The sequence below is a fragment of the Oncorhynchus kisutch genome, unplaced genomic scaffold (assembly GCF_002021735.2).
Source record: "Oncorhynchus kisutch isolate 150728-3 unplaced genomic scaffold, Okis_V2 Okis06b-Okis10b_hom, whole genome shotgun sequence".
In the NCBI taxonomy this organism is placed as follows: Eukaryota; Metazoa; Chordata; class Actinopteri; order Salmoniformes; family Salmonidae; genus Oncorhynchus; species Oncorhynchus kisutch.
The window spans coordinates 19,872,009-19,884,508 of record NW_022261983.1 but is presented as its reverse complement, the minus strand read 5'-3'; the positions used below and the strand labels follow the sequence as shown (position 1 = coordinate 19,884,508).

General features: G+C 41.3%; 1 protein-coding gene across 7 annotated transcripts in view; it reads right to left on the bottom strand.

The window, feature by feature from the left end:
- LOC109886536 (caskin-1) overlaps positions 1–7,601 on the bottom strand; it is a 138,179-nt gene extending 130,578 nt beyond the window's left edge. For 3 of the 7 annotated variants that reach the window (XM_031814212.1, XM_031814214.1, XM_031814215.1), the window contains exon 1: positions 6,705–7,599. In XM_031814212.1, the coding sequence (XP_031670072.1) occupies positions 6,705–6,792 (88 nt within the window). In that variant the 5' untranslated portion in view covers positions 6,793–7,599. Of the gene's footprint in view, positions 1–6,704 lie in introns of all 7 variants that reach the window. The other 4 variants (XM_031814210.1, XM_031814211.1, XM_031814209.1 and 1 more) reach the window with 2 other exon arrangements.
- Between the last annotated feature and the right edge of the window lie 4,899 nt (positions 7,602–12,500).

The window sequence follows — 12,500 nt, the reverse complement described above, 5'->3', positions numbered from 1 at the left end:
GTCTATATCATCAATATCACTGGTCTATATATCACTGGTCTATCATCAATATCACTGGTCTATATCATCAATATCACTGGTCTATATCATCAATATCACTGGTCTATATCATCAATATCACTGGTCTATATCATCAATATCACTGGTCTATATCATCAATATCACTGGTCTATATCATCAATATCACTGGTCTATATCATCAATATCACTGGTCTATTATCAATATCACTGGTCTATATCATCAATATCACTGGTCTATATAATATCACTGGTCTATATATCACTGGTCTATATTATCAATATCACTGGTCTATATTCATCAATATCACTGGTCTATATCATCAATATCACTGGTCTATATCATCAATATCACTGGTATATATCATCAATATCACTGGTCTATATATCACTGGTCTATATCATCAATATCACTGGTCTATATTATCAATATCACTGGTCTATATCATCAATATCACTGGTCTATATATCACTGGTCTATATCATCAATATCACTGGTCTATATCATCAATATCACTGGTCTATATATCACTGGTCTATATTATCAATATCACTAGTCTATATCATCAATATCACTGGTCTATATATCACTGGTCTATATCATCAATATCACTGGTCTATATCATCAATATCACTGGTCTATATATCACTGGTCTATATCATCAATATCACTGGTCTATATCATCAATATCACTGGTCTATATCATCAATATCACTGGTCTATATCATCAATATCACTGGTCTATATATCACTGGCCTATATCATCAATATCACTGGTCTATATATCACTGGTCTATATATCACTGGTCTATATCATCACTATCACTGGTCTATATTATCAATATCACTGGTCTATATATCACTGGTCTATATCATCAATATCACTGGTCTATATTATCAATATCACTGGTCTATATCATCAATATCACTGGTCTATATCATCAATATCACTGGTCTATATCATCAATATCACTGGTCTATATCATCAATATCACTGGTCTATATCATCAATATCACTGGTCTATATCATCAATATCACTGGTCTATATCATCAATATCACTGGTCTATATCATCACTGGTCTATATTATCAATATCACTGGTCTATATCATCAATATCACTGGTCTATATCATCAATATCACTGGTCTATATATCACTGGCCTATATCATCAATATCACTGGTCTATATATCACTGGTCTATATTATCAATATCACTGGTCTATATCATCAATATCACTGGTCTATTATCACTGGTCTATATCATCAATATCACTGGTCTATATTATCAATAACACTGGTCTATATCATCAATATCACTGGTCTATTATCAATATCACTGGTCTATTATCAATATCACTGGTCTATATCATCAATATCACTGGTCTATATTATCAATATCACTGGTCTATATCATCAATATCACTGGTCTATATTATCAATATCACTGGTCTATATCATCAATATCACTGGTCTATATCATCAATATCACTGGTCTATATTATCAATATCACTGGTCTATATCATCAATATCACTGGTCTATATATCACTGGTCTATATATCACTGGTCTATATTATCAATATCACTGGTCTATATCATCAATATCACTGGTCTATATCATCAATATCACTGGTCTATATCATCAATATCACTGGTCTATATCATCAATATCACTGGTCTATATTATCAATATCACTGGTCTATATCATCAATATCACTGGTCTATATATCACTGGTCTATATCATCAATATCACTGGTCTATATCATCAATATCACTGGTCTATATCATCAATATCACTGGTCTATATCATCAATATCACTGGTCTATATCATCAATATCACTGGTCTATATCATCAATATCACTGGTCTATATCATCAATATCACTGGTCTATATTATCAATATCACTGGTCTATATCATCAATATCACTGGTCTATATCATCAATATCACTGGTCTATATATCACTGGTCTATATATCACTGGTCTATATTATCAATATCACTGGTCTATATCATCAATATCACTGGTCTATATCATCAATATCACTGGTCTATATCATCAATATCACTGGTATATATCATCAATATCACTGGTCTATATATCACTGGTCTATATCATCATATCACTGGTCTATATTATCAATATCACTGGTCTATATCATCAATATCACTGGTCTATATATCACTGGTCTATATCATCAATATCACTGGTCTATATCATCAATATCACTGGTCTATATATCACTGGTCTATATTATCAATATCACTAGTCTATATCATCAATATCACTGGTCTATATATCACTGGTCTATATCATCAATATCACTGGTCTATATCATCAATATCACTGGTCTATATATCACTGGTCTATATCATCAATATCACTGGTCTATATCATCAATATCACTGGTCTATATCATCAATATCACTGGTCTATATCATCAATATCACTGGTCTATATATCACTGGTCTATATATCACTGGTCTATATCATCACTATCACTGGTCTATATTATCAATATCACTGGTCTATATATCACTGGTCTATATCATCAATATCACTGGTCTATATTATCAATATCACTGGTCTATATCATCAATATCACTGGTCTATATCATCAATATCACTGGTCTATATCATCAATATCACTGGTCTATATCATCAATATCACTGGTCTATATCATCAATATCACTGGTCTATATCATCAATATCACTGGTCTATATCATCAATATCACTGGTCTATATCATCAATATCACTGGTCTATATCATCACTGGTCTATATTATCAATATCACTGGTCTATATCATCAATATCACTGGTCTATATCATCAATATCACTGGTCTATATATCACTGGCCTATATCATCAATATCACTGGTCTATATATCACTGGTCTATATTATCAATATCACTGGTCTATATCATCAATATCACTGGTCTATTATCACTGGTCTATATCATCAATATCACTGGTCTATATTATCAATAACACTGGTCTATATCATCAATATCACTGGTCTATTATCAATATCACTGGTCTATTATCAATATCACTGGTCTATATCATCAATATCACTGGTCTATATTATCAATATCACTGGTCTATATCATCAATATCACTGGTCTATATTATCAATATCACTGGTCTATATCATCAATATCACTGGTCTATATCATCAATATCACTGGTCTATATTATCAATATCACTGGTCTATATCATCAATATCACTGGTCTATATCATCAATATCACTGGTCTATATATCACTGGTCTATATTATCAATATCACTGGTCTATATCATCAATATCACTGGTCTATTATCAATATCACTGGTCTATTATCAATATCACTGGTCTATATCATCAATATCACTGGTCTATATCATCAATATCACTGGTCTATATATCACTGGTCTATATCATCAATATCACTGGCCTATATCATCAATATCACTGGTCTATATCATCAATATCACTGGTCTATATTATCAATATCACTGGTCTATATCATCAATATCACTGGTCTATATCATCAATATCACTGGTCTATATCATCAATATCACTGGTCTATATCATCAATATCACTGGTCTATATCATCAATATCACTGGTCTATATCATCAATATCACTGGTCTATATATCACTGGTCTATATATCACTGGTCTATATATCACTGGTCTATATCATCAATACCACTGGTCTATATTATCAATATCACTGGTCTATATATCACTGGTCTATATATCACTGGTCTATATCATCAATATCACTGGTCTATATATCACTGGTCTATATCATCAATATCACTGGTCTATATTATCAATATCACTGGTCTATATATCACTGGTCTATATATCACTGGTCTATATCATCAATATCACTGGTCTATATCATCAATATCACTGGTCTATATATCACTGGTCTATATATCACTGGTCTATATCATCAATATCACTGGCCTATATATCACTGGTCTATATCATCAATATCACTGGTCTATATCATCACTATCACTGGTCTATATTATCAATATCACTGGTCTATATATCACTGGTCTATATCATCAATATCACTGGTCTATATCATCAATATCACTGGTCTATATATCAATATCACTGGTCTATATATCACTGGTCTATATCATCAATATCACTGGTCTATATTATCAATATCACTGGTCTATATCATCAATATCACTGGTCTATATTATCAATATCACTGGTCTATATCATCAATATCACTGGTCTATATCATCAATATCACTGGTCTATATATCACTGGTCTATATCATCAATATCACTGGTCTATATCATCAATATCACTGGTCTATATATCACTGGTCTATATCATCAATATCACTGGTCTATATCATCAATATCACTGGTCTATATCATCAATATCACTGGTCTATATATCACTGGTCTATATCATCAATATCACTAGTCTATATTATCAATATCACTGGTCTATATATCACTGGTCTATATCATCAATATCACTGGTCTATATCATCAATATCACTGGTCTATATCATCAATATCACTGGTCTATATCATCAATATCACTGGTCTATATCATCAATATCACTGGTCTATATCATCAATATCACTGGTCTATATTATCAATATCGCTGGTCCATATCATCAATTTTACTGGTCTATATCATCAATATCACTGGTCTATATCATCAATATCACTGGTCTATATCATCAATATCACTGGTCTATATATCACTGGTCTATATTATCAATATCACTGGTCTATATTATCAATATCGCTGGTCCATATCATCAATTTTACTGGTCTATATCACCACTTGCCTTTCTAAATACATTTGATTGATTGATTGATTGATTGATTGATTGATTGATTGATTGATTGATTGATACTACCACTAGTCTCTGTTACAGCAATATAATTAGAACAGAATAGAGTAGCACAGAATAGAGTAGAACAGAACAGATTTGAGTAGAATAGAATAGAGTAGAATAGAGTAGAACAGAACAGATTAGAATAGACTAGAACAGGACAGAATTGAGTAGAACAGAATAGAATAGAGTAGAACAGAATAGATTAGAGTAGAATAGATTAGAATAGAATAGCACAGGACAGAATTGAGTAGAGTAGAATAGATTAGAATAGAATACTCAGAACATAATAGAATAGAACAGAATAGAGTAGAACAGAACAGAACAGATTAGAATAGAATAGAGTAGAACAGAACAGATTTGAGTAGATCAGAATATAATAGAATAGAACACAATAGAGTAGAACAGAACAGATTAGAGTAGATCAGAATATAATAGAATAGAACACAATAGAGTAGAACAGAACAGATTAGAGTAGATCAGAATATAATAGAATAGAGTAGAACAGAATAGAGTAGAACAGAACAGAACAGATTAGAGTAGATCAGAATATAATAGAATAGAGTAGAACTGAATAGAGTAGAACAGAACAGAACAGATTAGAGTAGATCAGAATATAATAGAATAGAGTAGAACAGAATAGAGTAGAACAGAACAGAACAGATTAGAGTAGAACAGAATATAATAGAATAGAGTAGAAGAGAAGCGAATAGAGTAGAACAGAACATATTCGAGTAGAATGGAATAGAGTAGAACAGAACAGAACAGATTAGAGTAGAACATAATAGAACAGATTAGAGTAGAACAGAATATAATAGAATAGAGTGGAATATAATAGAATAGAGTAGAACAGAACAGATTAGAGTAGAACAGAACAGATTAGAGTAGAACAGAACAGATTAGAGTAGAACAGAATAGAATAGAATAGAGTAGAACAGAACAGATTAGAGTAGAACAGAATAGAATAGAATAGAGTAGAACAGAACAGGTTACATGGAGAACCGAAACGTCTAAGTCTAAGCGCACAAGGTGTGTGTGTGTGTGTGTGTGTGTGTGTGTGTGTGTGTGTGTGTGTGTGTGTGTGTGTGTGTGTGTGTGTGTATGTGTGTGTGTGTGTGTGTAAACAGCCCAGTCTTTGTGCAACAGGGGTGACTGACTAAATGACGCTGAACCTTGACAATCAGAAGGCCGCTTCATTGTGTGTGTCCGTCTGTCTGTAAAAGGCACGACTTGATCAGAAATCATTCAGACCAAACCCCCCCTCTCTCCTCCTTCTCTCCTCTCTCTCTCTCTCTCCTCTCTCTCTCTCTCTCTCTCTCTCTCTCCTCCTTCTCTCCTCACGCGCTCTCTCTCTCTCTCTCCTCCCTTTCTCCTCCCTCTCTCTCTCCTCCTTCTCTCCTCCCTCTCTCTCTCCTCCTTCTCTCCTCCCTCTCTCTCTCCTCCTTCTCTCCTCCCTCTCTCTCTCCTCCTTCTCTCCTCCCTATCTCTCCTCCCTCTCTCTCTCCTGCTTCTCTCCTCCTTCTCTCCTCCCTCTCTCCTCCTTCTCTCTCCTTCTCTCTGCTGCAGTGCGCTGGGACAGGGGGCTCCCCGCGAAAAGGCCATCAATGATCAAACACTCTGCTACACACACACTGCAACCCACCCCCGCCCCCCGCCAGCCGACTGTGAAATCATGATGCACAGTAGAGTGATTCCCCCTGTTTCCGTGTCCGTGATCGGTAAGGTGTGCGTGTGTGTGTGTGCGTCATGCATGCGTACCAGTGTGTGTTTGTGTGTGTGGTCGGTAAGGTGTGTGTGTCGGGTCCCTACTTGCTTTCCCGGGCCTCTGCAGCAGCTTCTGAACGGTGAGCAGGTCCTCCGTCTTTACTGCCTGCAGTAGTTCCTGGTCCTTCCCCATCTTCACACACAAACCATCCTCCACTCAGCGGTCACTCTGCCTGCCACACCCCGGGGTGACGGAGCGCCCAAACCTCTCGGCCAGACCGTAAACAGCGTCCTCCGCTACAGCTGTGGAGTCTCCAGCGGCATACGGAGAGGATATAAGGCACGGATGTTGAGGCTTTCCCGATACGGAGAGAGGGACGGAGGGAGGGAAGGGTGGAGGGTTTATTTTCCTGATATTCCAGAATCAACGCGCCGATCAAGAAGAATAGAATAGAATCCCCGGAGGGTGTATGTTCCCGGTGTGCGTCTCCTGTCCAGATCGGTTCCGTTTCCGTGGTTGCCTCTTATCTCCTCCACTGGCCAGACACTGCAGCGGTCTGATTATAACATCCCTCCCTTCCTCTCCTCTGCTTCAAAAAAACATAATTAACAGATGGAAGCCAGCGGATGGAAAGCAGAGAATATTTCGCGCTGAAATCGTTAAATAAATAAATAAATCGTGATGATAATAAAATGAGCGATGAGAATGATACCCGCGAAATTATTGGTGCGCGTCTAGAATCGTGAACGCGCGAGCTGTTATCGTCCCGAGGATGTGCTCGTCTCGTGCTGCTCGTTCGTAAACACAATCCTGTTGCACTTGTTGTGCCATCTCTCTCTCTCTCCCTCTCTCTTTTGGGTAAATGCTCTCTGTGCCCTCCGTGTCCCGTGCCCGCGCTTCCCTACAGCAGCTGGCCCAGCTCGCGCTCCTAAACGTTTCCTGCTGCTTCATCCAGGGGGCGTGTCAGAAGCCACGACTGCCCAATCCCATCTCTCTGGGTCTGCAGCTTGCAGGCAGAGGTCTCTGTGTGTGGGGAGAGAGATGGGGAGAGAGAAATATGGAGAGAGGGTGAGGAGAGAGAGAGGGAGAGAGAGAAGGATTCTGATTCAGAAACTAGCCACACACACAAGCGCACGCATGCACACACACGTACAGCACATTGCTCACTCAGGGTCAACATGTGGCTTGATATGCCTCTCTTGTGTGTGTGTGTGTGTGTGTGTGTGTGTGTGTGTGTGTGTGTGTGTGTGTGTGTGTGTGTGTGTGTGTGTGTGTGTGTGTGTGTGTGCGTGTGTAAGGGCAGTGTGTCAAGGAAACAAGGAAACACACCTGGTCATTTAAGATGAAACTATCTGCATGGTTTAGTCTGCTTCTGTTGTATTCTGTCCTCAGTGTTGAGTTCTAGAAATCTCTCTGTCTTCGTGTAGGCAGAATGTAGATTCAAGCATACTGCCCACACACACAGGCAGGCAGGCAGGCGCGCACACACACACACACACACACACACAGTACAGTTATTCCCTCCGTCAGGAAACAGGCAAAATGTCAGTAACAGACGCAAGACGTATTTGTCAGGGTTTACAGACGTCTCACGGATTTACAAAACCAGCCACGTCTCGGCCACCGACGTCAAGCTAAACACCTTCTCCGCTTTGAGGATAACACAGGGCCACCGACGCTCCCAAGGACTGTGGGCTCTCGCTCTCCGTGGCCGACGTCAGTAAGACATTCAACCCTTTCTAAGCTGCCTGCCCAGACGGCATACCTAGCCGCAGAGCTCAGACCAGCTGGCTGGAGTGTGTTTACGGACATATTTAATCTCTCCCTATCCCAGTCTGCTGTCCCCACATGCTTCAAGATGGCCACCATCGTTCCTGTCCCCAAGAAAGCAAAGATAACTGAACTAAATGACTATCGCCCCGTAGCACTCACTTCTGTCATCATGAAGTGCTTTGAGAGACTAGTCAAGGATCATATCACCTCCACCTTACCTGAAACCCTAGACCCACTTCAATTTGCTTACCGCCCAAATAGATCCACAGACGATGCAATCGCCATCACACTGCACACTGCCCTATCCCATCTGGACAAGAGGAATACCTATGTAAGAATGCTGTTCATTGACTACAGCTCAGCATTCAACACCATAGTACCCTCCAGACTCATCATTAAGCTGGAGGCCCTGGGTCTGAACCCCTCCCTGTGCAACTGGGTCCTGGACTTCCTGACGGGTCGCCCCCAGGTGGTGAGGGTAGGAAACAACATCTCCACTTCGCTGATCCTCAACACTGGGGCCCCACAAGGGAGTGTGCTCAGCCCCCTCCTGTACTCCCTGTTCACCCACGACTGCATGGCCATGCATGCCTCCAACTCAATCATCAAGTTTGCAGATGACACTACAATAGTGGACATGATCACCAACAACGAGGAGACAGCCTACAGGGAGGAGGTGAGGGCCCTCGGAGAGTGATGTCAGGATAACATATGACTCTACAGTAGTGGACATGATCACCAACAACGAGGAGACAGCCTACAGGGAGGAGGTGAGGGCCCTCGGAGAGTGATGTCAGGATAACATATGACTCTACAGTAGTGGACATGATCACCAACAACGAGGAGACAGCCTACAGGGAGGAGGTGAGGGCCCTCGGAGAGTGATGTCAGGATAACATATGACTCTACAGTAGTGGACATGATCACCAACAACGAGGAGACAGCCTACAGGGAGGAGGTGAGGGCCCTCGGAGAGTGATGTCAGGATAACATATGACTCTACAGTAGTGGACATGATCACCAACAACGAGGAGACAGCCTACAGGGAGGAGGTGAGGGCCCTCGGAGAGTGATGTCAGGATAACATATGACTCTACAGTAGTGGACATGATCACCAACAACGAGGAGACAGCCTACAGGGAGGAGGTGAGGGCCCTCGGAGAGTGATGTCAGGATAACATATGACTCTACAGTAGTGGACATGATCACCAACAACGAGGAGACAGCCTACAGGGAGGAGGTGAGGGCCCTCGGAGAGTGATGTCAGGATAACATATGACTCTACAGTAGTGGACATGATCACCAACAACGAGGAGACAGCCTACAGGGAGGAGGTGAGGGCCCTCGGAGAGTGATGTCAGGATAACATATGACTCTACAGTAGTGGACATGATCACCAACAACGAGGAGACAGCCTACAGGGAGGAGGTGAGGGCCCTCGGAGAGTGATGTCAGGATAACATATGACTCTACAGTAGTGGACATGATCACCAACAACGAGGAGACAGCCTACAGGGAGGAGGTGAGGGCCCTCGGAGAGTGATGTCAGGATAACATATGACTCTACAGTAGTGGACATGATCACCAACAACGAGGAGACAGCCTACAGGGAGGAGGTGAGGGCCCTCGGAGAGTGATGTCAGGATAACATATGACTCTACAGTAGTGGACATGCTCACCAACAACGAGGAGACAGCCTACAGGGAGGAGGTGAGGGCCCTCGGAGGTGGTGAATGTAGGAAACACCGCTGATTGTGGACTTCAGGAGACAGCAGAAGAAGCCCCCTATCCACACCGACCATAGTGGAGAAGGTGAAAAGCTTAAAGTTCTTCAGCGTACACATCACGGACAAACTGAAATGATCCACCCACACAGACAGTGTGGTGAAGAAGGCGCAACAGCACCTCTTCAACCTCAGGCTTGTCACCTAAAACCCTCACAAAACTTTTACGGATGCACAATTGAGACCATCCTGTCGGGCTGTATCACCTCCTGGTACGGCAACTGCACCACCCACAACCGCAGGGCTCTCCAGAGGGTGCGCACACACACACACACACACACACAGTGGGGTGTTATAACACCTAAGTTGTTCTACCACTTGGCTGAATACACCACTCTGATAAAGGTGTTATGTAAATGTGATATTTCGTTATGGGGTATTGTGATGTCATTATGGGGGTATTGTGATGTCATTATGGGGGTATTGTGATGTCATTAAGGGGTATTTTGTGTAGATTGATCGAGGGGGGGGGGGGACAATTGAATCCATTTTAGAATAAGGCTGTAACGTAACAAGATGTGTGAAAAAAGTCAAGAGGTTCTGACAATGTACTGAATGTTACTGCAGTTAACCGTTGTGCCAGGCTCCAGGTTTAAACTGCTTACATAGGGGTGTAGTGATGTGTGGAGAAGTGAGTGACTCAAACACTTCCAAAGAAAATCCCAAATATCCTGCCCGGTGAAGGAAAGGTGCCCTGTGTGAATATTTGAGATGTATATGTATATACAGTGCCTTGCGAATATATTCGGCCCCCTTGAACTTTGCGACCTTTTGCCACATTTCAGGCTTCAAACATAAAGATATAAAACTGTATTTTTTTGTGAAGAATCAACAACAAGTGGGACACAATCATGAAGTGGAACGACATTTATTGGATATTTCAAACTTTTTTAACAAATCAAAAACTGAAAAATTGGGCGTGCAAAATTATTCAGCCCCTTTACTTTCAGATTAAACGTCTTCAATACCCCTGGTTTACATTGTTGCCTTAAATTAGTATTTACTGGTAGATTAAACGTCTTCAATACCCCTGGTTTACATTGTTGCCTTAAATGAGTATTTACTGGTAGATTAAACGTCTTCAATACCCCTGGTTTACATTGTTGCCTTAAATTAGTATTTTACTGGTTTACCGATGTCGTTCTGTGAGCTGCTCCATCACGGACTAACCAGTTGAGAGCTGCGCGCTCTTTGTCTTGCTGCCTGATATTCCTGCTGAAACTAGCTACGTGTGCAGCACGTGACATACCTCACCTGTTTTGCGATTGTGTGGGCAGGCTACTTCGGTTAACATCTGCTAACCATGTGTTTGTGACCAATACGATTTAATAGAATTTGATCCCTTAACTTAACCATTCAGAATGAGTTCCTTAATGTTTAAACCCTACCCCAAACCTTAACCATTCAGAATGAGTTCCTTAATGTTTAAACCCTATCTCAAACCTTAACCCTTCATAATGAGTTCCTTAATGTTTAAACCCTATGCCAAACCTTAAACCTTCATAATGAGTTCATTAACTTAACCCTTAACATCAAAATGTGACGTTTGGAGAAATGGTTTGATTCCAGAGCATCAGGAGTCAACCCAGGGTGTCAAAAACACTTCGAAATTTGACGTTTGGCATAACTTCAAAATTGAACGATTTTGGTCAAAGGGGATGAAAGTGTGATTCTGCAGTGAAACTGTGACAGAGACTTCAGCCACGCAGAAGATGAAGCCGTCGGCCTGCAATTACAATTCTGAATAACGACAGCTCATTTATACTTCTCTGTGGAAAAGAGGCCGTAGTACCCATCATGTTGACACGCTTCTCAGTTTGCTGAAATATGACTGGTTTCACATTTGTCTCTAGCGATCAATAATTTATTACAATTTTAATAAATGTTACCTTTATTTATTTAAGTCAGCTAAGAACAGGTTCTTATTTACAATGACGGTCAAACCCCGGCCAAACCCCGGCCAAACCCCGGCCAAACCCCGGCCAAACCCCGGCCAAACCCAGGCCAAACCCCGGCCAAACCCCGGCCAAACCCAGGCCAAACCCCGGCCAAACCCAGGCCAAACCCAGGCCAAACCCAGGCCAAACCCCGGCCAAACCCCGGCCAAACCCCGGCCAAACCCCGGCCAAACCCAGGCCAAACCCCGGCCAAACCCCGGCCAAACCCCGGCCAAACCCAGGCCAAACCCCGGCCAAACCCCGGCCAAACCCCGGCCAAACCCCGGCCAAACCCAGGCCAAACCCCGGCCAAACCCCGGCCAAACCCAGGCGACGCTGGGGCCAATTGTGTGGGACTCCCAATCACGGCCGGTTGTGACACAGCCTAGAATCGAACCATGGTCTG